The 26,491-nt window shown below is 39.5% G+C and overlaps 1 protein-coding gene across 1 annotated transcript in view; it reads right to left on the bottom strand.

Moving 5' to 3' along the window:
* Nucleotides 1-26,491, bottom strand: part of dnah5 (dynein, axonemal, heavy chain 5) — a 111,582-nt gene that overhangs the window by 20,723 nt on the left and 64,368 nt on the right. The window contains exons 60-75 of the mRNA XM_038711914.1: nucleotides 25,742-26,009; nucleotides 24,969-25,092; nucleotides 24,715-24,822; nucleotides 23,875-23,989; nucleotides 22,197-22,373; nucleotides 17,440-17,643; nucleotides 15,952-16,131; nucleotides 13,957-14,094; nucleotides 12,083-12,218; nucleotides 10,099-10,280; nucleotides 8,831-8,965; nucleotides 6,884-7,039; nucleotides 4,075-4,257; nucleotides 1,818-1,922; nucleotides 1,351-1,489; nucleotides 758-872 (exon numbers count right to left, since the gene is read on the bottom strand). Of these exons, the coding sequence (XP_038567842.1) occupies nucleotides 758-872; nucleotides 1,351-1,489; nucleotides 1,818-1,922; nucleotides 4,075-4,257; nucleotides 6,884-7,039; nucleotides 8,831-8,965; nucleotides 10,099-10,280; nucleotides 12,083-12,218; nucleotides 13,957-14,094; nucleotides 15,952-16,131; nucleotides 17,440-17,643; nucleotides 22,197-22,373; nucleotides 23,875-23,989; nucleotides 24,715-24,822; nucleotides 24,969-25,092; nucleotides 25,742-26,009 (2,465 nt within the window). The remainder of the gene's footprint in view (nucleotides 1-757; nucleotides 873-1,350; nucleotides 1,490-1,817; nucleotides 1,923-4,074; nucleotides 4,258-6,883; nucleotides 7,040-8,830; nucleotides 8,966-10,098; nucleotides 10,281-12,082; nucleotides 12,219-13,956; nucleotides 14,095-15,951; nucleotides 16,132-17,439; nucleotides 17,644-22,196; nucleotides 22,374-23,874; nucleotides 23,990-24,714; nucleotides 24,823-24,968; nucleotides 25,093-25,741; nucleotides 26,010-26,491) is intronic.

The raw sequence follows: 26,491 nt of genomic DNA on the forward strand, positions 1-26,491 counted from the left end.
TATATATAATATACACACATACATACATACATACATATACACACATACATACACACACTGTAGACAATTACAAAGACAAAAGCGAGCAATATTGATTTTTTGAGATACTGACACGTATGCCAGTGGTGGATACAGTAAATTGATTTTCAGCCACAAAGCTCTTCTTGAATTACAGAGCTTTAGTACAAGAGTCACCTTCTCTATCACCCTGAAAGCTTAAAAAACAACAAAAAAATAAATCCTGTACTAAAGGTAGCTTTTGTTTCAAATTCAGGAAACCAATTCAAAAAACACATTAATGGCTGGAAGTTAATGCAAACAGACAAAATGTGTGGGAACGTGGAACAAGTAAAAAGATAATGGAGAGACACTGAGGTAGGTTTTGGGCCACAACTCAAGACACAGGAGTTAATTAGACATAATTAAAGTAAATTTAAAATTGGTTTGCTCGTTTTGGTTATCAGCCTTTTGGCAAAGGATGATATAGCATCACAGATGTGTGCATTCTAATCAGATTCAGTCACCTAGAAAGTGTACAAAGTGCTCTAACAGCACCAACTGACGATGCCAATAACCCAAACTAACCCTCCACTGACACTGACGTGGGGCTGCACAGGATCACTTACTGCAGGCATAAAAAACTGTTTGTTTCAACCAACAAAAATGTGTCATTATAAAATTTTTTTAATTTATTGGTAAACGCTTAAAAAAGAAACAAATTCATTTCAGAGGGAAGCAAATGCCAGTGTATTCTTACCTAGCCAGAGAAAGGTCAAACAGACCCAGGAACTGTCTCAGAGAGGTCTGATACATCACGTTCACCATACTCATTTCTGTGATCAGGAAGTACAGGATACTGCCCCTGGTGGCCACTTAAAAACACACACAAACACAAACATTTCAACAGTGAGCCAAAATAAATGTGGTTGTTGAAGTACATGTTTGTAACTCAGTTACTGTGCTGTGTAAGACGTGTCTGTTGACTCTATGATCTTTATTAATGAATCAAAAAATGACTCTTTACACCAAGTCCTGTCACACACTTTAAAAAAATATTGGCCTCTAGAGTATAAAATAATTATTTGGTGAAATATTTTTAATAAAATGATGATCATGAAGTTGACCAAAATATCTGGAAGTTTTAATTTTTTTTATTATGAACTAAATCTGTTTTAAAGGGATGTGTGTGGTGGTGATAACATTTTCTATTAGACAGTGTCCATGTTTGTCATTGCTTGAGCTGAATTATACAAATTGAATCAGTTTTGTGTGACTAAACCTGAACTTGACATGCACACTGTAATCAACCAAACAAAAAAGGTTCAATTCTGTCTTGATGTCACAACCAACCAGGTCGGTACTCCTCTCTGGCAGCATTGATCTGGATCTCAGTCTCTGCAGCAATCTGCAGTTTCTGCGTGACATCTTCAGCTGTGCGCTTGGTGTTGCCAAGGACAATAATCAGACTCTCATCATCCACCAGTGAACCCTACAAAGAGACATATTTGAAAAAGTAAACACGAATGAAAATGCAAAATTTCTTGGGACTAATACGGCAACAGAGTTCAGAATTGGAGCCATGGCTCTAACACGTTTTTCTATTATCCTTCTTTGGGTGGTATATATGCAGCCTCCTTTCCTAGGAACAAATGTAATGGCCAACATTTTAATGTACTTCAGATGAGCATATTTGCCAGTCTATTTTTCATCCCGTTTGTTTATAAGGCAAAGAAGGAATCAGATAAACTGGTTTTAGAATAAAAGTAGCGTAAATATATTATTTCTGATATATGACAGTTTTAGATGTATTTCGTTGCCTGTGTGCTGGTCAGTCGGTAGAGGAGGTTGTCCTCTAGCTCCTTCATCTTTCTCTTGTTAGATGTCACATCTTCCAAGAGGTCTGTCCTCTCCTTCTCCAGTTCCTGGCGTAATAACGACACAGATAACACACACACAAGAACATTCAGGTTATTAAGCTGTAGGGTGGCACTAGAAAAAAGGCCATGGAATCATACAATCAAAAGGGGTTATCCCCTGGTGAGCATGAAATCGATCAGCTACTTAAATGCCTTTTAGATTATGAGATACTGGATGAGATACTGGAAATTTAATAATAATAAAGCCCAAGTAGCATTTATCTTGTTATGTATTAGACAGAAGGTACAACTGATATTACCATCCTTTGCATGCTGTTAGCAGGGTAAAAACAGTCACAAGTTACCACTACTGTCAGTCTGACCGATACTAACTGCTACTGTGATTGTAGATTAAAAGGATACTTTCCCATAAGCCAGAGTATCTGGCTTTTATATGGCAGGTTTTTGAGCCTAGCTCTAATGCTCTTCACAAAAATTATTTATACAATATAATACAACAGAGAGAGGGAGCAGAGGAAAAAACTGTTTCTTGCTTCAGCACTCAGGTGACAAAGTGAAACACCACAGTAACAGTACTACTACAGAACTACTACTGCCCTGAATGTAAGGCTGACACTCCATGCTTCTTCTCGTGATCAGCCATTACTAGCGAGACAACGGACTTCCTAGAGTAGCACCATTCTTTTCAGCCATAATTAATGCGTCCACTGCATTGGGTGCCTTTAAAATGCCCAGCACGAATGAATCAAGACCCAGACACTAGATGTGTGTGTCTTTATTTGTGTATTTGTTATTGGTGCACATTTACACTCTTTTTGCTTGTTTCTTCACAATGTCAATGGGCAGTAATGATTGCCATGTTCTATATTCAGATGGTGATAAAAACCTCCCAACTATATTCTCACACAGTGTGTGCTTACTAGAGAAAGAAAATGGTCATGAAGGCCATGGCCGCCGTGCTCCCTTATGCCCCTCACAAATGTATATGACCTGGGACCAAAAGTGGTCTTGATGCATCGCCACCACTGCCCCTGCAGATTTCGTCATTTTCTCCTCTGTTTCTGTCATGTCAATACATTTTTTAGACACCAGTATCTTTTGCTGAGATTTGGAATTCTTATTGGGCAACATCAAGCGAAACGCTGATTGAGCCTGGTATGATCACCTGGACAAGCTAGTACCGGCCAACCAGGTGACTTAAATGACTTAAATCGAACTCATGCTGAAGTATCATTGTTGCAAAGCTGTGATTGAGTGAACTTCTGAGAAGAGAAGGTCGACTGAACTGCGGTAAGAAAGCTTGATAAATTAGCAAACATATAGGACAAGAAACCATAGTCTGACTGGCTATCGGGAGCACCAGGAGAAATCACTTTGTGGGCCGCTTGAGCAGCCCAAACAAGAGTGACACATCTCTCTGTCGTCGGCCGACTTCATTGTGCACCAGCCCACATCCTCCTACTCAAGATCCTCAATACCAGTTCAACTGTTAGTTAATGTTTTGCAGCTGAGGCCATAAGACAGAAGACAATTGGCATAAAATAAGCATGGTTTGGGTATGGCTGGCTATTTATCTATATCGAGTGGCTTCCGTATCAACACAACTTTTCATGAAGTCAATGCGCTCGTCAATGTCACTTATTGTTAACTGACCAATCACAGCCTGGATGGGGCAGGACATTAAAAAAGACCGACTTGTAACAACAAACTTCCGAAATGTTGACCTCATTGTTATGCATAAATGGTTAGGATTGACAAGTTAGAACATTTGCATTAAAAAAAATGATTAACCCTTCAAACTAGGGTAGACAGCAGTGGAGAACAAGCAAGAGACAGCCAGATTTTGTAATCCATTGCTGTTATATAACAAATATAGCCTAACAAAAAAATGCTTCTGAAAAGAAATTGCCTACCTCAGCTTTAAATTAAATTTATAATTTTTTTTAGACTTAAAATCATTGTTTCATTTGACGGCCTTGCTACCATGGCATTTGGCCTTGGCCGAGTGGGCTTGCCCTAAAATCATCAAAGTCCAGGCTTGGAAGGTGTCTCCGGGGCTTTTCAAGGAACTATAAGGATCAAAGCAATTTGCATCATTAGCAACGTAATGTAATAGTGCAGCAGGAATTAATTTAAAAATGCTGTAAAATGTCTTTACAGTGGCTGCAATGGCCATAATATCTGAGAGAGACTCTACCTGTTTTTCTGTGAGGATGACTCTGCCCAGCAGCTGGTCCTCCAGTCCTTTCATGGTGACGGTGAAGTCAATGATGGAGGTGCGGGCACTAATCTCAGGGGTGTAAGCTGGGTTTGGCAGCTTGGTGGTCACATACAGCCTGAAGCCCTTCATCACATCCACCTCTTTGTCACCCACTTTCACCTGCAAAAGGAAGCAGAGAGGGGAAGACACACCCTCATTATCCATCAACATATTCATTATATTATCAACTCAAAATCAGGAAATACCTATACACAGGCATAGGTATCAAAAGCTCATGTACAGTGGGGAATAAGTTGTTCTGAATATAGAGCCACATCCTCCCTAAACCACTTAAAAAACACAATAACACAGTGGTCACACCTTTGTCATGACAGTCACTAACTTGGTGTCAGCGAAAAACGCTTTGCAGATACAGCTGCTCACACACACAGACGTGTGTGTGTGTGTGTGTGTGTGTGTGTGTGTGTGTGTGTGTGTGTGTGTGTGTGTGTGTGTGTGTGTGTGTGTGTGTGTGGTGTGTGTGTGTGTGTGTGTGTGTGTACTTGCGCACGGATGTGTGCTTGTGTTTGCTCTGATCAGCATTTAAATGCTCATGGCAGTGTAACTTCTAATTATCTATCTGCCGGATTTCTCCTGGAGCTGTCCACTGCAGACACCTTCACTTCCTCCTCACATCAGGATATAAATAGAAATTAAAGCTTTACAGGAGAGGGTGGGAGGGAGATTGTAGAAGTCTCTAAACGGGTCTCTGGTTAGGTACCCATGTAACACATGCTTAATTGCAATCACCATAGGGTGCGAGTGTGTATCCATGTTTCCTGCAGTTATATGGTATGTTTGATGTATGTGTGAGTGCATTTATATGTGTATGTTTGATGCATGTGTGAAACAGAGGGAGGCAGCTGCTGATTCAGCTGCTGAATAACCAGCATCAGCCAGAGCCAGGAGTTGAGGTAATAATGAGAGAGAGAGAGAAATGCCTAGAAGCAGACTTTAACTCTGCATTTGTCTCCCAACCGCTTACATTGTATATGATTCAGCTTTCTGTGCGTATACGAATGTGTGTGAGAAGGATCGTAAAGACAAATTTAAAAATCCATTCTTGTTGTGATGTACAATACAATAACTGAGGTTCTTAGTTATCTGGATGAGAAATGTTCACAAACAGAATGGATTCCGACTGACCCCTCAGTTGTGTTTTGTGGAAATTATCCCTCAAATTGTTACAAGCAACACAGAAAAGTCCCATTTACATGTGCAATAAAAATGCCTTTTTGAAAGGTCTAACCAATTTAGAGTTCTTCCTTGTCATGCACAATTCTATATTTCCTGTAATACCCAGAAGTCACATTCACAGCTTAATTCAGGACTGTCACATTGGCTAATCAAATGCAGACAAAATAACAACCATTTAAATAATGCTCTGCTATATATGTATAGATCTATCTATCTATCTATCTATATAGCAGAGCATTATTTAAATGGTTGTTATTTTGTCTGCATTTGATTAGCCAATGTGACAGTCCTATCTATCTAAGAGGAAATTAGACAGACAGGTCTTTTTTTTTCACCATACAGCCACAAATGAAAAGAGCAAAAGTAATAGAAAATATTGGATTTCACTTCCCATCAACAGGAAAATTTAGTTTCTTGGAGTCAGTGAGACATTTTGTTCAATGGGGGGACTCATCGTGAACTCATTCATTAAAAATCCCTTGGTACAAATCAGTTCAAGTGTGGTTAGATATAAAATGCAGGATCATCATGTTTGTCTAGTTCATATCATTTGAAAGTAATGAAGTGCTTTAAGGCCTGATTTGGTTTTCCTTAAATGCTCTTCTCATCTCACACATTGCTGCTAAAAAAGACAACAGGGTTACTTGAACAAAGCACAGAAACAAAGAGCTAACTTTAATTACATAACATGAGAAAACTACCAACCTCGTCACTAAATCTGCAGATCAATATCACCGATTCCATCAGCTTCATCAATCCTGGTAATTACTGAATTTAATTTGTTTGGCAATACAAACACATGTTTGTTTGTCAGAGACAAAAGTAATCCCCTGTGTTGCCTGGTTATTTTGGAAAGCGAGCATCTAAAGTGATAGTAACACTTCTCCCCAAACAAAAGAAACAGATGTAAAAGATAAGTTTTTTTCTAAGGCTAAGGTTGTAAAATATGTTTGTTACCTACTGGTGGGTTTTAAAAAGTGGATTCGTGCATTTTTGTCAATGCAGCTTCAAAAGATTTAGACATGCCTACAGTGCACAGAGTCAAAAAGAGGCCATAGTTTGCCACAAGCTAATTTCTTTTTAAAAGAGCTGGTGATGCTGAACTTCTATATAACCCCATAGAACCAAAAATAAGTGGAAATGCATTGTGCCACAGACCCAGGGCAACAGAGAGAAATGACCTCTGCAGTCACTCACTCTGCACAAAATAAAACACTCTCTGTGAGTCACCATGCCTCACAGAGAAAAAAAGAGAAAATGTGACAAAGCACACTTTAATCTGTCCCAAGACAATTAACATGATTCGGGAGAGGTGATCCAGCTGACATGGCTAGAGAAATCCAAGTCCCTCTGCACCTCCAGCCAGCACTACGCATGCAGTGCAGTGTCTGACTGGGCTTGTTTTTCCCCTGTCTGAGCTAGTCAACCTGTGTCAGTACAGGTGTGACAACCCCTCCCCCCAGTGCTCAAAACACACCTGCCCATTTCACACTCTTCTAACCACGATGCACATGAGGGTCTCATGAGGGTTTTTTTTCTGCCACGTTACCTTGTGAGTGGAGCCAGTTTTAATGAAGTTTTTTTCCAGAATGTTGTCGAGCGCAGGGTCCAATTCCTCCTCTACGTCCTCAATCAAAAGGGGGCGCCCAAGAGACAAACTGTCTTCCAGGTGGTTCTTGAAGTATTTATGGTTTAGTGAAGTGATCTGGGATCAGAATATGATTGATTAATGTATGGATAAAAAAAAGGTAATTGTGTGACATAAACATGTAATGCATTTGACACCTGGAAGCATTCCCTTTTTGAATCAAGGTACTGTATCATTGGTCAGATCCGACATTGTCCCATGTCCGCAGTGGGAATTGTTATTATTAACAATTAACAACAATCTGGTTGTAAGTCAAAGTTTATTACAGCCCATTAATGTATGTCTCAAAGGGTTGTACATAAAATAAAACAATAATGAGCAACATTATCAACATATTAAAATGCATAAAGTTAAAAATATTAAAATATATAAAATGTGAAGTAAAACGCAACAATACACAATATGCACATACAAGTGCTGTACAATCATACCTGGTTACAGTTGAAAACTCACATATAAATAAATGTGTAAAATACAGTACATATATGTAACCATCCACACAACTGTTAAGGCTGATGTTTGATGATTTTGAGTCAATGGAGCTAGCTTTTCAGATTTGGATAGGAAGTCAATTCCAGAGAGGAGGGGGGTATTAAAAGAGAGCTCTGCCACCTACTGATGTCCGGCATTTAGTGATCATAGAGCCCTAGCAGGTATATGAGAAGTGGTTAGAGGTGATGAGAAGGCTGGTTAAAGTTAAAAGTAGAATCTTAAAATCAGATCTAACATGTATAGGGTGCCAAAGTAATGAACTAAGAACAGGGGCGATGCGGTCAAATGTTCCAGTTCTGGTTAATATCCTAGCAGCAGTATTTTGTACAGGCAATAGTCAAGCCTAGATTAGACAAATGCATGAACAAGTGTTTCATCCTCAGCCATGAAAATAATAGGGTGGATCCCAGCAATATTTCATAACTGGAGATATGCAGTCTTTGTAATATTGTTGATATTTATTTAAAGAGAATAAACCCTAAAAGTTCTGTTACACAGAAAAAAAACATGTCATCACCTTTCTAACTGACCTCAGCAGCAATCACATTGTTTCCAACAGACTGATGAGCAAATTTATAAGCCAGAAAATGAGGAGCATCTGATTCAGTCAAACAAAGGAGAAACATGTTCACTGCTCACTCATTCCTCCTAAGCTGCACAGGCCAACCTCTGTCAGGAGAGTGAGACTGGCATGGTCAACCCAATAACATCACTTTTTAAAATGAGCCATTTTTAGAAAACCTTCAAAAATATATACATATACTAAAAATATATACATTTGTTTGATGGAGTCACTTGTGGAAAGGGCTTAAACCCACTGCGTGTGTCTTCAGGACACTCCTAATAGGATTGCAGAATGCATTCACTCGGCTCAGAGATTGCCCCTAACAGTGAAAGTGATTTAAGGGCAAACAGTACACTGCATAAGCTGAGCATCTAGAACTATTATTTAAAGCGATTTGAAGAAGATTTTAGAGCTGCTAAAAATCAAAATCTCACATTTCAAAAACTGGCACAGGAAATGGGAGGGGAGCTATTAAACTCTTAAATGCGTATGGTACTATTTCTGATATAAGGTGGGCGTAGTTGAGTTTTATCTGTTATTTATGAACCACTTCTTTGTTTTAATTGAAATGTTTGGCAATTCTGCTTTATTAGATAGGTAATGACTTGTCTTGAATAGAATTTTGAAAGGAAAATATGAAAACAAATAATAACTTCAGTCAGTGGGTTTTGGATATTACATAGGGGAGATTTGTATTATGTAATGGTACGCCCTCATCGTGCATTAAAAAAAGGTAGTACCAAACACAGGTCACATATTTTAAAGCAAATGAACAGATAAATATCCCAAACCTGCAGCTCATTCCTGGCCTCTTTGTTCTTGATCCAGATTTTTCCCTGAGTCTGCGGGTCAATAAGAAGGGGGAAGCGGGCACCTTTGGTGATAATGATGCCATTCTGAATTGACAGGTCATCATTGGGGAGCCCCTGTAAAATGAAAGACAAATGACTGGTTAAGGCTCAATTCTGGTGTTTATTTAAGCAGATGTCAGCTAGCTTCTAAGCTAGCTGACATCTGCTTAAATAAACAGCTTAGTAGCTAGCTGACTAGCTAGTAACAGCAGACGTTACAAGATACATATATTTATTGTATAAAGTTAAATATTAATACTTAAATAACTACTACAGTCAGGAAACCTCAATATGACGTTTTCATAGAAAATAGACAAAACTTTCTATGTTCTATGTTTCTGTAGTGCAGATTTCTATGTTTCTTGGAGAAAACTCCAGATATTTCCCAAGTAGTGTTTCTGGTGATCGCGCCTATGCTTTATTTATTTTGAGATCAATATAAATTAGGGCTTCGACAATCTTACAGTTGAAGCTTCGCAGCAAAACAAGGATCATGCCATTTTGGTGACATGGGGGTCTTCAACGTCTGTTTAATGCTGTAAATAAACACATAAAAAGAAAAAAACCTCCAATAAATGTTCCGTAAATTAATCCAAAATTGTGATCCTAACCCTGGGTCATCAGTGCGCATGTGTAGGCGTAGCATGTGCGTGTAGTGGCAGAAGACGAACACTTGCTGAAGAGACGGGGCCCCAGCTTCACCGGTGTTGTGCAGAGTTGTCCTAATCTCATGAGACTTTCGGATGATTTATCACCGTTGATTAACCACACAAAGAATATCGTTTTTAAACAGCCGGCTACCTGAAATACACCCGCGAGGAATGCAACGTGCGTGCAGTTGTTGGCAGCACGGTATGCACGCAAAACTCTGCACAAGACTGGTGAATGGCAGGCGAGAGACAGAGAGAGAAAGAAAGGGTCAACAATAAGCCTCAGTTTAGCTGTGGCTCGCAATCATCATGCACAAAAACACACATGATTCGACTATCAGTCGACAATAGGCAGGACTTGTATATCCTTAGTCGGGGACAGCCCTAATATAAATACAAACACTGCTTGTCCAATTGGGCTTTTAAAAGGAAAATACAAAACCTAACCTAAACTAGATAAAGATACAGTAAAGAATTATCACACACTTCATTAACAGTGTCAATATGCATTTAAATGGTAGATATGGTTGGCATTAATTATGAAAACAGATGACTGACCTGTAGGTTCCATTCGCTAACAGTGGGTGCATCAATGAGCAGCTCGGTCAAACTGAGGTTACTGCCAAATGGGATCCGACGCTGCTTCAACTCCCTCTGCCAGTCACTCAGTAGAAGATTACGAAATTCCTGATTGAAGGGACCAGAGTAAGAGAGGAAAGCTGTGGCCAGAAGAATGTCACCTGGAAGCAAGACAACAAAGGTGTTGTTACAAGTACATGTAACATTTAAATATTGGCTTTGTGTAACTGTCAAATTTAAAAAAAAAATTAATTAAATTAAAGTCTGGAAACAGTAACAGTTTTACCACATTGTTGGTGATTAGAAGTATTTGTATGCATTTAGGTCATTGTGGATTTAGGCTAGCAATCCAAATGTAACTTGTTTATTTGTTTAATCATCCAACAGAAATGGTCATTACACTGAACAAAATTATAAACGCAACACTTTTGTTTTTGCTCCGATTCATCATAAGCTGAACTCAAAGACTTTCTCTATGTCCACAAAATGCCTCTCAGATATTGTTCACAAATCTGTCAAAATCTGTTAGTGAGCACTTCCCCTTTGCCGAGATAATCCATCCACCTCACAGATGTGGCATCCCAAGATGCTGATCAGACAGCATGGGTATTGCACAGGTGTGCCTTAGGCTGACCACAATAAAAGGCCACTCGAAAATGTGCAGTTCCATCACACAGCACAATGCCACAGATATCGCAAGTTTTGAGGGAGCGTGCAATTGGCATGTTGACACCATGCAGGACACCAGAGTTGTTGCCCATGAATGGAATGTTCATTTTTCTACCATAAGCCGGCTCCAAAGGCGTTTCAGAGAATTTGGCAGTACATCCAACCGGCCTCACAACTGCAGACCACCACACCAGCCCAGGACCTCCATATCCAGCATCTTCACCTCCAACATCGTCTGAGACCAGCCATTTGGACAGCTGCCGCAACAATCGATTTGCATAACCAAATAATTTCTGCTAAAACTGTCAGGACCGTCTCAGGGAAGCTCATCTGCATGCGCGTCGTCCTGATCAGGGTCTCGACCTGACTGCAGTTCGTCATCGTATCAGACTGGAGTGGGCAAATGCTCGCATTCATTAGCGTTTGGAGAGGTGTTCTCCTCACAGATGAATGCCTGTTCTCACTGTATAGGGCAGACAGCGTGTATGGCGTTGTGTGGTTGAGTGGTTTGCTGATGTCAACATTGTGGATAAAGTGGTACATGGTGGCGGTGGGGTTATAGTACGGGCAGGCGTGTGTTATGGACAATGAACACAGGTGCATTTTATTAATGGCATTTTGAATGTCCGTGTACCGTGACGAGATCCTGAGGCCCATTGTTGTGCCATTCATCCACGACCATCACCTCATGTTGCAACATGACAACGCACGGCCCCATGTTGCAACGCTCTATACACAATTCCTGGAAGCTGAAAACATCCCAGTTCTTGCATCGCCAGCATACTCACCGGACATGTCACCCATTGAACATGTATGGGATGCTCTGGATCGGCGTATATGACAGGTCCTGCCAATATCCAGCAACCTCGCACAGCCATTGAAGAGGAGTGGACCAACAATCCACAGGTCACAATCAACAAACCTGATCAACTCTATGTGAAGGACATGTGTTGCACTACGCAAGGCAAATAGCACACCAGATACGGACTGGTTTCCAGACCCCCCCCCCCAATACAGTGAAACTGCACATTTTTGAGGTGGATGGATTATCTCGGCAAAGGAGAAGTACTCACTAACACAGATTTTGACAGATTTGTGAAAAATATCTGAGAGGCATTTTGTGGACATAGAGAAAGTCTTTGAGTTCAGCTTATGATGAATCAGAGCAAAAACAAAAGTGTTGCGTTTATAATTTTGTTCAGTGTAATTATTATTATTAAATTGCAGAGATATCTCTCTGATGCTGTAGTTTTCCAAATACCAGTTACATTATGAGGCCTGCTTTGAAACCCACCAACAAGCCGTTTGGTTTGGGCAGAGAACTCTTTGCTCTGCTCTGTCCACCTCTCCTTCTCGCCAGCAAGACCGCTGATGAGACTGGACGCCGTCTGCATTTTGTGTCTGCAGCGCTCAGCATCCTCCAGCAGTGTCTGATGGGAAGTGAAGGGCAGGGAAACAGGTCAGTAGCTTGATGTGTCTGTTTTGCCTCCCTGTCTGTCCTTTCAACTGTCTCTTCGCAAAACCATCTAACCCTCTTTCAACCTTTTAGTCGCTGTATGTCAGAGCATACATAGGCCAATACCAAGTATGTTTATATGGACAAGTACATGTACAAATCAGTATTGACCTACTTAAGTCCCTTGTGACTTGAGATACTTTCTAATCCCAGTACAATAGGATAACTGGTATAAAGTTTACAATGTACTTTCATGTTCTCTTTATCAGTGTGGATGTCCTTCCAGTGGCACAGTTAATTTAAACTCTATACTGCTGTAGGTGTGAATGTTGTCTGTCTGTATGTGTGAGCATGCATTAGGTGAAATACAGATGCCCATCACTGAGCTGGGTTAAGCTAGCATGTAACCATTAACCTATTTGAGTGCCCAAATTAGCTTTCCTTTATAAAAACATAGCAGAGATCAACAGCACCTTTAAGCCACTTATCACAAGTATCTTTTTATCAGCTGCTCACAGGCAATACAGAGGTGGTTTTCCCAATAGCAACAACACCTCTTTCATCAATAAAGACTGTGTGGTATAGGCTTTCTCTTAATGAAGAAGCATATCAAAGTCAACAGCAATTGTCTAAGCCTAAATCACTTCTGCAGCGAGCCGTTCAATCTCACTTTTGGCCCCTGGAGATGAACAGCTCTGCGTCTTAATCACAAAATTATAAAAAGAGTCAAGTTGGGCGGTCCAGATTTCCTAATCAGAGAGTGGTAATGCACATGCTGTTCCGTTCACATGTTGTTATTTCTCACAGAACAGAGAGTACTGATGATAACGCACGCACGCACACACACACACACACACACACACACACACACACACACACACACACACACACACACACACACACACACACACACACACACACACACACAGCAGACAGACTCACTTAACAGTGTACCACTGGTGTGAGTTACATTAATTTAAAAAGTGGCACTTGTGTAACTCAGGTTGAGTCAGTTTCCATTTTTGTTGCAGGCAATCACAGGTCTTCAGACTGTGCTTAAAAAAGACAGCTCACCTCTGTGATCACAGTTTATAGGTTAAAAAAATACAAACTTTTTTTAGCATACTTTTAAGAAGCACAACCTGGTTATAAATAGCATCAGGTTGCACACCATCAGCTCAGGAAATGATCTTTAACAAATACATACAGTTAAAGAAACTTACTATAGACTTAATTCAGCCATCCTACATATTTTAATGCTTACTTTTTATTTGATTTTTTCAATTGATTTTTCCATTCATGGACTAAATACTTTAGCCTGTGTTTATGCTTAAACACACAAAGAAACTTGCTACTGCTACTGTGAAAAGACAGGAGAGAGTTGAGATAGGGAATGAAATCTCATAATTAAATTATTAACTGAATCACCGGCCATTTGAATTCACACTATCACAAAAAACAGTTAATTTAGAAAGAAAATGGGATCACCAGCACGGATGTGCTATTAAAACTCAGCTAACAGCCAATTATATGATTTTTATCCAATGTTCATTAATTAGTCTTAAAGAGTTCTTTTTTTTTTTTCAAATAAAAGATAATGGCAAGAAAGAAAGATTTCATCTCACATCTGCTTTAAATCACATGATTTAATTGCCGTTTCAGATGTGTGGGAGTTATATTTGTGTTTCAAGGAAGTAAGTAAAGTTGTTGACCTGTTTCTCCATCATGGCCTTCTCATACTCCGCCTGTACCACATCCAGCTCCGCCTGCTTGGCATCCAGTTCACCTTGAGCCTTCTGAAGGTCCACATTAGCTATGGCTAGACGATTCTGCTGCACTGCTAAGTTGGCCTAAAAAAGAGAGAGAGAGAGACGGGGAACTGTGACGCCTTTATTGGACATAAAAAGCCTTCACAGGTTATGGTCTCTAGGGAGAGAGCTACGAACAAGAGAGAGAGACAAAAAAAATACGAAAGAGAAGACCAGATGACATCAAGGTGGCGATGATTTGACAGAAAAAGAGAGGAACGTTGGTAGGAGTGAGTGTTTTATTAGGCAGAAGAATGGAGGCAGACAAAAAAAATGTCATGGCTCAGTTCATCCCAGACAGCATAAAATAAGTAAGCATGGAGGTGAATTGCTAGGAACCTTTTAGTGACATTTTAGAAGTGTAAAGACATGTCACAAGTGCAGATGCAAGGACTCAAAAGCTTTAAGAGTCAAATTGGAGATGCAAGAATAGAGGTTTGCAAGAGGACATGGGGGAGATGGAGAGAAACTGGAAATAAACAGATGTGGAGAGGTGAGTAGAGGGGCAAAGGAGGAGGAAAGGGTGTCTGATGATGACAGACGGGTAGAGCTGGGGCTGGGGAGAAAGCATTGCAAGATGTTTAGAGGCAGACATCCTCACAAAAATTCTTTAAATCTCTAAGCGTGTGTTTGGGTGGCCTGGCAAAGAGGAAGTCTGAAGCATTCATTTAATATTTATTGACATCTGAGAGGACCATCCCTGCCTGTGTTTCTGTCTGTCTGTCTGTCCAAATGTATCTCTGATTGGCATTCTGGCAGGACAGCTTAAAGGTAAGCCACCACTGAAATGGAAACCAGAGAATCAATTTGCCAGGCTGTGTTCCACACTAAAGCAAAAGGTCAGGATCAAAGAGGAGAGGCAGGGAGTTCTCATGGAGGTTGTAGAGAATAAAATGAGAATGTGTGTGGAAATGAGACCTGGTAACAAGAAGGGAAGAAAATCAGGGAAAAAACAACAGCACAGTAACAGAAGAGAAAGCAGAGGTGATCATAAAGCAAAGTGTTAGTGAACACAATCCAGAAGTACAACTGCAGTTGAAGATGTGAAACGATTGTTACGCATCATACATCCACAGACTACACTGGCAGGAAGACCAACATGGAAAAAAATTATATCACTGTGTTTAGCGAGAAGAGTGTGTGTGTGTGTGTGTGTGTGTGTGTGTGTGGTGCTTTATTAATCAAGCATTGTGTGTACAGTGTATTCAGCTCTGCAACCTTCTGCTGTGTGTATGGAATTAATAATTCCCTGGACAAAGGTAATAAATAATGGCAGAAAAGGTGATGTGCTGGTGCAAAGAGGCAATTAATTAGCACGGTAATAATTAATATGTTTTCTCGGATTTGATCTTTATCCCACTCAGGACTCTCCTTTGATACAATGAGTTAACAGGATTATATTCAAATCACTTGAGATGCATCCAATTTTTTTCATTTTTATTTGCAATGGATAAAAGCCTAATTCTCTCCCTGTCAGTATGAAATTTTGGGGCACTTCTCTTGCCTGCATCATCAGCAACAATGCCAAAATGTGGGAATATGAATAAATCCTATTCATATCAGAGGCAGTTTGTGCTGTTTCTGTAGCCTGGGGCTTTTCCGCAGAAAAACAACTACTCTCTCCCAGACTAATTATTCCTTATTCATCAGATTGGGAGGACACTGATTTTGCACCGGTTTATGTGTGCTGCTGTTATGTGTATATTATTGGGGTTGTGATGACAGTTGCATCACAATGTGTGACCATTTAAATTGTCTGAGTCTACTCAACCAAAGAACAACATCACTTGACATTTTTTTTTTATTCTACAGTGTCACATACTTTCGACAAACACTAGTGTTTCACCTCTGTGCTATATGAAAGAACCACCCTGCTAGATCTGCTGCATTGTATGTTACCTTCAAGGGTAGCACCTCCTTGTTGATGGAGAAGAAGGAGGCCATAGCTTTTGTCCAAGATGCAAGGCCGGCCACATTGCCGCAAACCCTCTTGGCTGTTTCAATGTTGTAGTCTGGCATGTCAAAATAAGGTTGCAGCAGCTCCACCATTTCTTCATTAATGGTGTCTTTGGGGAATTGCTGCAAGGTGGGAGAGAGAGAAGTATGAAAAGTGGAAGGGGGAAGGGTGATTTGAATGAAGAAAACACAACTTATTTCAGACAGTTCACAAATATAAATATTTATCACACATGTAACTAAAGCATTCTGCCTCTGTTACTTATAAATAAAGAATGGTAGACTGTTAAATTAGAGAAAAAGGAGGAGAAAATGGTAAATGGAGCTCTGGTGATTGAGGAAAGTAAAGACAAAAAGCAAAGCAAGTAGTGAAAGCTGGGGGAGAGGTGGTGAGTTAGGAGGCCGAGACAAAGTGTAAAGAGAAAAGGAAAGACACGAGGCAGAGCAAGCAGGACTGAGGGACAGATGCATCTAGGAGGAACACAACACAGAAGAGGAAAAAATGATTGTACAAGAGTGGGTGAAAAAGAAAGACAGACAGAAAAATGCTAAGATAAAGATAACATATGGCGCACAATAAAAGACCTGGTGTAGTGGGGTGTTGGGTGAAAAGAGAGATGACATGAAAGTAACAGAAAAGATGGTGAGAGAGGTGGTTAGGCAGAAGGTATTAAAAATGGCACAAGTTAAGGCAAATCTAAGAAAGGTTGGTGACTGTAGAATTAAATTCTGAAATCTAAGACCATTAGATGTCTTCACATTGATTGTGCCTATTTTACACATTATCCTGATTTAACCAGCTCAAAAAAAAGGTATTAAAAATGGATTTGCTCTAACCTGAATATCTGAGCTCTTAAGCTCTCATGTGGAAGAGCATACACATGTCATTTTAAAACCTGTAGTCTGTATTCTATGTGTCGTCCTTTTTAAAAAGCTAATATCATGGTTGTCATTGTTGTCTGCAGAATTGAAACTGCATAGATGCCAACATCCTCCCCTAAACAGAACAGGTAGCTATAAAAGCTCATTTCATCTTTTCAGAGGTGAGTGTAGTATCAGTGAGTATAGAAAGTATACAATTTACTCATTAGTTGAGCTGCAGGCAGGGATTCTGCTGAATACTACAATATACCTAAGCTACTATACCTAGCACTTGCAGCATCTTAGAACAGGATAGGACATAGGATATAACTGAAGAATGTTCAATATAATATCTTTCCTGTAAGAATTTTATTTTGGTAAGATTATAGTCTTATGTTTTCCGATTTAATTTTACAATATATGAGACTATAACTTATAACTGTGCAATGTTTAATATGGTAACTCTGTAGGCTACCAAGGATATTACCCAAATTATGTGGTTTAGGGCAAATGTGAGCAAGCCTTCTGAAGCATCTGAGCAATCTCAACTGTATAAAATTGGCATTGTACCTGCAGGCTGCCCAGGAAGTTTCCGGCTGTCATGAGTTTTAGGGACTCCTGCCAGGAGGGCGTGTTGCAGTTCTTCTCTGGGTCAATCTTCACGGTGTTGACCCGTCTCTGGAAGAGCAGCAGCACACAGTCCATGATCCGCATGATGAGGTGGGGGGGGCGACCGAGTGTTCGCACAGTGGCAATGTCTGATGGCTTGATTGTCTGAGTGGGTACAGAAAAAGGAAGACATTTGACTATTATCTGAATGTTTAATGATGTCGGCTAACTTAATAAGGACAACATGGGCTAACATTAGTCAAGTTTTTAAAGTGCATTTTACAGCAAAGTCAGAACACTGCTACCAATAAAAGAAGAAAAGCAACTACAGTTGTCCATCATGATAAACCAATTGTCAGGATGCCATTTAAGGTATTGTCATTTACCCTGGGGATGCTGGGGACATGTCCCCACCACATTTTGAAATGGCTGTTTTCTCATCACATTTTGAAAGCATTTGTCAAAAATGTTTTGAGAAACAGCTTGCACCAAGAAATGTTAACTAACAAATGAAAATGCTTCGAGAAAGGTTTATTTGCATAATAAGAAAACACACAATGAAATTTAACTACAGAAGAAACAAACGTGCATTGTCCAAAAAAAGTAACTTAAGCAAAAAAAAATACAAGCAGCTGATTACTGCATTATATTCTGTTATATTTTTATATTTATGAATTGCCCCATGGCAGCTGAACGTTTTGTTTCCCTTTATGAAGATAAAGACATTTACACTGTAAATTGGAGCAGAAAATGTCTCCAATTCCGGAAATTTATTGCTCAAAATCTTCTGGGGCAGGACTCCCAGAGCCCCCACTCATATATTTCAGCAAATAGGCTATTGTCACTCATGTCACTCCTCTGTTGATTCAACTACACTGGCTCCCTTTATCACAAAGGATTAACTTTAAAATATTATTATTAACATTCAAAGCCCTCAACAATCTGTCTCCTACTTATCTCACTGACCTCATTCAGACTTACACTCCATCTCGTTCCCTGCGGTCTTCCACATCAAGTCTTTTGACAGTACCAAACAGCCTCAGTACAATGGGGCTAGAGCCTTCGCTCCTACGCTTCACTCAAACTCTGGAACTCTCTCCCCACCCACCTCTGGACAAATCAAAAACTGCTCTCAAAACTCATCTTGTCAAACTAGCATACTCATTGTAATAATGTACAACACTGACTCCCATTTGATTGATGATGTTTTCATTTTATTTATTTTTTGTTTGTTTTTATGCTGTTTTAATGATGCTCGTCATATTTTATGATGTAAGGCAACCTTGAGTGTCATGAAAGGCAGCATCAAATAAAATGTATTATTATTTACTATTATTATTTCTTCAAAATAGTGTTCAAAATCTTCTTGTCTTGTTGCCGAGCACTGTCCTGTGACCCACATATATCATCACGCCCTTGATCTAGGCCCTTATGTCCTCACCACTTTTCAACACAAAATGACACCCTTGTATAAAAACTTTATGTTATATCACTCTTTGTGCCCATTTGTCCACACAGGAGGAAAGGAAATGAGAGTGAGGGAGAGGTAAATCCATAAGGCAAACATATTGGATGTACACAGGAAACAAAATAAAGGTGAGTGAGAGACAATTAACTGAGATGAGAACGAAGAATAAAGTAATAAGTTTTTCCTTTCTATAACATGACCTATAAAGGAAAGTGTACACAATGCTGCATTTTCAGAATATAAAGCAAAGGACATGTACAAAGTAAATACAACCTGAGGCACTGATGAGGAGAGATTTAGGGGAAAAAAAGAAAGCATGAATACTGTAAGTATAAACTCCTACAGAATGATGGGAGTTCTGCAGAGAGGGGCAGAAAATTACTTCAAGGCACTAATTAAAATGAGAGTCGGCAGGAGAAAAGAGAAAGACCATGCCCCAGTGAGACTTGTTTGGCTTCTTTATTAGGCCCCCTGCCCCCGCTCATCTCATCTCTTCTCCTCTTTGCACTTTCCTTGTTTCTGTCCTCTCCTCCCTGCTCCCTTTCCACTCTGTTTTATCAGCAGTGTAGTGTGAATCTTCCAGAGAGTCTGCCTGCATACAGTCTGGTATGTCTTCTACTTCCACCAACTACTCTCCTCTTCTCTGCAATTCATGTCCCACCTCTGCTTCATGATTTCCATATAACTTCACAAAATCCTACAAAAATCTGCATTATTGTGGGCGTTCTTGCTTGATCACAAATAGCTAATCAACCAAGTGCAGATTCCTTTACATGACTGTTCAAACTAGAATGTTTTAATTATATAGTTTTTGTCCTACCAATTATTTTTACACGTCGCCCACCCATTTTCCATAGCAATTACTTTTATTACTGTTATCTGTACAGTATATAACCCAGTAGTGTTATGCAGCTTTTTGTCACTCACTTCCTTTTCTCCTTGCAACCATATATTAGTCACAGTATTTTAGCATGAAACTAAAACATCTGCGTCACACAACAACATCCATCTTCAGTTTCATTGGGGATCCTTGCATTGGTCAACACTAAACCTGCTATTCTATTGGTTGTGGAAATGTGGAAGAGAGGGTTATTGCACAAAAACTCTGGGAGCAGATGTTTCATCAGCACATAGAAGCAGCCTGAGTGTGAGGACAAGGGCTGAAGCTGGAGCGCAGGAACTCTGTGCAAACTATATATCTGAACTGAGCAGAAGCAGAGGAAATCTAAGCACAAACAGGGGCAAGTGCGGGGGCAGGGTTGTGAGAGAAAGCATTACAAATTCTGAATGCCAAATCACTGAGTCATGCTCTAAAACTTAAAAGACCACATTCTTGATTTGAAACAGGAAAAAAGCCCATAGAACTTGAAATGTAAATAATTACACCATCTCTGACCCAATTGCACAGACCAGCTGTAACTACCATCAAAGGAGTTTATATTATTTAAGTGCATATAAAAGTGTATAAAAGTGTACAAGTCTATGTAGCATCATATCAACCATCCAGGTATCAAGTTGAAAGTGACCTTAATGATCTTCATTAAAGTGACTTTAAAGGTTATCTTGAAAGTGACCTTAACCATTCAAATTGAATGACGAACTGAATCTCTCAATCTCAACCAGTAGACGTGAAGAAGCCTCTTGAATGAGTGGCAGAGTGTCTTTGGTTTTAGTTATGTGTACACCATCTCTATTTAAAACCCCCTACAGCACTTGAAAAATACAAGATCAAAATGCATGAATGGATGATCATTCCGAATATATACTGTCCAAGGGTTGCCTGTTTGTAAATATTAGATATCCATCTGCAGCAGCAAGAGTAAAATTCTAATGAGGGACCTGCCATAGGAGATCTGTATGTAACCATCCACCCAGGAGGACAGCTTTAATTACAACGCAGCTCCAGGCCCCAGAGCGCCATGCTAACTTTAGACACACCCGCTGTTATACACATACACACACCAGGGTGGGAAGGCTGTAGGCAAACCCACATGCAGTTACACACAGCAAGAAGTGGCACCCTGAAGCAACGCAAAGTGGGAGATCACAAAAAAAAATCAGTGGGGGAGATATTAAACCATACAGAGATGCACAATAAACTGCTACAACAGGTGACGTAGCATTAAGAGCAACGTCTGTGTAGGGATGAGGCATTTTTGCCTCTGTGTTGAATTCTCTATTTTAGCTACCGAGTGAGGCATCTCATTATTATTTGATCTTTGTTGAGAGTTGCAGATGCACAGTACCTAGGTAAGGACTACTAGCCAATCAGATGCAGAGTAGGGGGGTCCTGACAAGCAAGGTAGTCCAAAACAAAGACGCTTCAGCAAGTTAACCATGGGTTCGGTTCAGCCGTACATGTTGCAGCCCGAGTTTGATCCCGAAACACAGGCAGTACAACTCGAACCAGCTTTGCATCCTTGACTGGAGCAAGACGTTTCAGAGTTTTGAGTTATTCATTTATAACAAATTTATCTTTCATTCGTAACGTTTTAATTGTGAGCTGTCGCTACATCACAGTTACAACTTTATGTCCATTGGTTTTAGGGCGCGCCACACTCAGCGAGTCACTTAACTGATGTGACTAGTGGTTGGTTAAGAGGAGTCAGGGGTCAGCAGTCAATGGCAGCATAAAACAGAGCAGCCAATAAAATAGGTTTTTGAAAAAGTGTGAATCACAGTAACCATATTAGGCTGAAAAGTCAAAAAGTCATACTCCCACAAGTTTGCACCGTTAGGACAAGAAACAACAAATAGAGTTAAAAGACGTGCTCTAAGTTATTTCTTAAAGGTATCAATGAACGGGGATAATTGATAATAAATATGGTGAGAGCACCATAATTTTTTTTCCTCAATTGGAGGCCATACAGACAACCCGTCTCAGAGGACCTTGGGTCTCTACCAGTGTAGTATTGGGATAGGAGATCATGCAGTGCTTTCTAGACGAACAATGGTATTTTAAAATTCAACTCTGAAACTAACTGGGACCCAAAGCGATGCAGAAAGTGGGATAACAACTGTCTTGAAGGAATGAACGATAAAGACGGATCACATGTACCAAAGTATAGAAAGTTACGCTGTCAAAATATAAAGATATAAATTGCTAAAAATACTTTGTGTAGGCAAAAACAAGTTTGGACTAAAATCTATGCACCTGATGGAAATAGAGACAGAAATGTTGAATTTATGGTTGCCAGATGTCTCCACAACTCTCAAGTCCTGTATTAAAAGAAAAACTCAAGTCCCGTACCTGCAGTGCAGCCTCTGCTTCCTGGAGAGCAGGCCGGGCAGCTTCAAGTTTCTCCTCGGCGATGGCCTTGTCAGCTGAGATGCTGTCTACAATGGCCTGGGCCTTGTCCTTCACTTTCTGCACCTCCACCTTCACTCGCTCTGCTGCCTGGGCTTTTACGGTCACCTCCTTCAGTACCTAGGTGTGTACACAGAAAATTATACAGTTACATTCTTTCACCTAATGAGTGTTTCTCACCACAAAGACTTTTTCTTTCTTTCAAAAATGCATAATTTAACTTAAATGTTATCAATATTTTAATATTTCTCTATGTTGCAAATATTACAAAAATAATTATGGTCACTTTAATTGAGAACAAATAATATTTTACCTGCAATTCATAAGTAACTTGGGTGCATGCATTTATATCAGTGACAGCAGTATTAGCAACAACATTTACTTTTACATAATTAATTAATAAACTAACTAACTTATCTTGGTTTCAATTATTTAAAATGTATTATTGCACTCATTTTATTTTTCTCTTAGGGGAATTCATTTTCCCTGTGTTGTGTTGGTTGTGTTTTTTATGACCTATGTGGAATAGGGAAGTATGCATTTAAAAGAGGGCTTCCGTTATCCTGTGGATTATATTTTGTTTTGTATTTACTCTTAATAACTTCTAATCAGGAGATAAAACATTTTTCAATTTTATGCAGGTTTGAATCAGTCCAACTACACTTTTGTGGCTATTCAGACATCTTCAGGGCACTAATTAAAGAATATCATTTTTTAAAATATGGATAATTTGAAATTCAAACTCCAACATGTATTAAAAATTATTAATAAAATTATCTGATCAAACTAAATAGTCTCTTGAAATTTGGTTTTCTATTATGGTTTTCATGACAAAACATAAAGGCTCAACTGAAGTGGATTTCCTAACTAGTATTAAGTTTGGACTGTATTAAAATAAAGGGCTACCCGGGATGCAGCAGAATGATTAAGTATTTTAAAAACTAAAAAAGAAAGAAAGCAAAAAAGAAAAACAACTAGGATAGAGTTAGACATAAACTGCTCAGTAGGAAGATCATTTCTCTAAATTTAGACACACACACACCCCAGATAAAGATAAATACTCCTGCCTGAAACTGTCCGGGTTTTGGGTTTTCCCTTGTTATTTATTCTCTCATTTCCCTTTTATGTTTGATGTATTTAACTACTCTGTATTTCCTGTTTTACTTTTCATTTTCTCCTGATTTTCCCGTTTCCGTTCACTTCCGTTCGCTTCTCCCTGATTAAGTTCACCGTGATTAAGTTCATCTGTGTCTCATTATCTCCTCCTCACGAGGGTATTTATTTGGTTTGTTCCCCTCACTCTGTGGCAGTTCATCAATGTCTTTTGACTTGTGTTCCAGCAGTTTCCTGGCGTTTATCATCCGTGTTTTCCTTGGACCTTGCATGTTTCAGGACTATGGATTGTGGATTTGTTTGCTCGTGTTGGGACTGCTTTCCCGTTTTTTTTGTTGAGTTGTTTTATCGCTGCTTGCCTTTTCACCACTCAGACTCTAAGTTTTTGCCCTAGTTGACTCAGTCTACAAATCGCTGAACTAAACCTGCTCTGCTTCTGGGTCTGCATTTGGGCCCAATCTACTATATTCCTGCTACCCAATCAGCAGCCACTGTTACTGAAACCTACCATGTCAGCCTTGTCATTGGCAACCTGTAGCTCCTTCTCTTTCACCTCCAGCTCCTTGCTGAGTGCTGCTACAGACTCTGATGCCTCCTTCAGCTTCTGGAGACCAGTGTTCATCCTAAAGAGGATAAATGTTGAACAAAATTTTCAAGAGGAACTACATTCTGACATAATTTTTGGTCCACTGAGCAGCAGGTGGTGAAAATACTTGCACATTTTTTAACAGAGAAATGGCTTTCATCTTTGGTTGGCTTGTAGCATGTGTGATCAGTATTCTAAATGTCATGATATCCACAGCTGACAATAAATCTCTGGAGACTCGGGGATAGTTGATAAGCAGCACAGAAGTTGTATGTTCTGAGATCTTTGATGTTAAATGGCTCAAAGCTGATGGTTCTGGACAGGCTTAACTGATGACCTCTTTATTAGGATGTGTTCTGATGCCATTAAGAAGTCGATAACTATTGATTGGGTTCAATCTGTGACACGCTTTTTAGAAATCTACCTGTGAAAACAGCTGAACACAGAAATGCACTAATCATGCCTAATTATTGATGCCTCACTTATGACTGGCCACTCAATGGATTGGTGAGTAAGTGGAAGAGTAGACCACCCAACACCCAAATCTTATACAACCTAACTACTTGTAAGAGATGTATACTATATGCAGCAGTTACTTTTTCTAAGGTGGAATGAAAGCCATCTTAAGATAAGCCTTTATTGATTCCCAGAGGGGAATCTCAGGATTAAACTGTAGAAGCGCTAACAGGTGGTAATTTGGTAACATTGTAATTACTTATAACAAATAACAAATATTTGACTTAATCTGTTAAGTCTTTTTACCTGTTGGCCAGGGTCTTGACTTCAGATCTCTTCTCTTTATAGATGCTCTTGTAGCCCTGAATGAAGGACAGGTAGGACTTTGGTGTGACATGGGTGGACCGTCGGTATCTAGATTCAAATTACATCTCATTAGGTTCTTTAAATGTCATATCTGAAAAAGCAGGAAAATATTTTGCACAATATCTTGACCTCAAACATTTTATTAAATAGTGCCTCAGACACAGAGAGGCATCCTGTTTGATTTGATACTGTACCTCTGGAAGTAGTCCACACACTTCTCTGCCACGCCATCCTGGAAGGACCCCATGCACTGGACTACCTCACTTTTAACCTGGGGTGAACAGTCGATGTCATAGACTGACAGGAAGTGCTCTGAAACTGAAGGACAAAAAGAGCCGAAATAGGTGGAGAGTGGACATTGGTTACAGAAACCAGATTGGCAACTGTAAACATAAATATATCCAAGCTTCTTTACTACTCAATACCCATACAACATGACATGCTGTCAGAGATTAAAATTGATTGTTTTTCAAGCAGGAAAGGCCGTGTAATTGCATGGGACATCATGGATTAGTGGTTACATGGTTACACATCTGTGTCATTCTTCTGACTGATTCAAGAAAACATGTAATAGGCTTTAAGAAACAGAAGGGCAGAGCAGGGGTAATTACATAATGACATTTTCACAGTTTGTTTCATAAAAGCAAGCTGACATGCTAACAATGGATGTGCTGCAAGAGACAAAATATTAAAAGAAAAGATTAAAAGTAATAAAATAGAAAACTTTAGTCATGCTGCTGGGATTTACTGCTGAGATGTCCTCATCTAAAAAGACTATTTGAAAAGATTTTTGTTTCAGCAATTAGAAAGTACAAGGGACATACTGATAACAAGCACTGAGAAAAATAACAGCAGCCACTCTAAATGGAAGATAGAGCGTAGGGATACATATATAATGGGAAATAAATGCTACCATTAGATAGGCAGATCATATCAATATAAAATTTAAATCGTCTGTGAAATGTACCTGCAACAAGAGCATCTTTTGGCCAGCGGCTGAACCAGTCCATGGTGCAACCAGATATCAGTGCTGGAAACTTTAACGCCCGGTTGCGGAACTTTTCTCCAACAGGTGAGAAGCACAAAACAACATGGAGATTATGTCGGACTCGTGACATGAAGTAGTTGTACAGGTTTTCGTTGGTTGGTGGTCGCCTGGGAAACTCCCGCTTCATAGCAGGGATGAGGTCACTGAGGATCTCGTCAATTTCATCACGAGCAAATAAGTTGGACACCTGAGGAATGAAACACACACACCCATTAAACTCAAATTATATTATCTATCCATCTTTATATCTGTTTTCAGTCCTAAAAATATTGGTTGGATTGCATCAATTAAGAGAACACAAAACTGTTATATTTTGTAAATTGTAGGCTTAGTATCGGGTCAGGTTTAAGAGTAAATACTGTTTAACTCCATCACTGTTTTTCCATTTCTGATTTTTTTATTTGTGCGTCCAAGAAATTAATGCATTTGGCTAATGTACGCTTTTGTAATCAGTAATTGGGGTAATACTAATTCAACTGAGCTTCAAATTATGGAGATATAGATCACCATAACACAATTTCAAATGTTTTCTCTCAGCACACTAATCTAACATAAGTACTGTATATTTAGGATGGATTTCTTATGCAAAGCCTTTTTAGTCTTGATTTTCAACTATTAATCTGTAATTGAGGCACATGGAGACAAATAAAAGAAGACAAACACAAATAC

Source organism: Micropterus salmoides, unplaced genomic scaffold, assembly GCF_014851395.1.
Source record: "Micropterus salmoides isolate LMB-PRFRI ecotype aquatic unplaced genomic scaffold, ASM1485139v1 Ms_hic_scaffold_11, whole genome shotgun sequence".
Classification (NCBI taxonomy): Eukaryota; Metazoa; Chordata; class Actinopteri; order Centrarchiformes; family Centrarchidae; genus Micropterus; species Micropterus salmoides.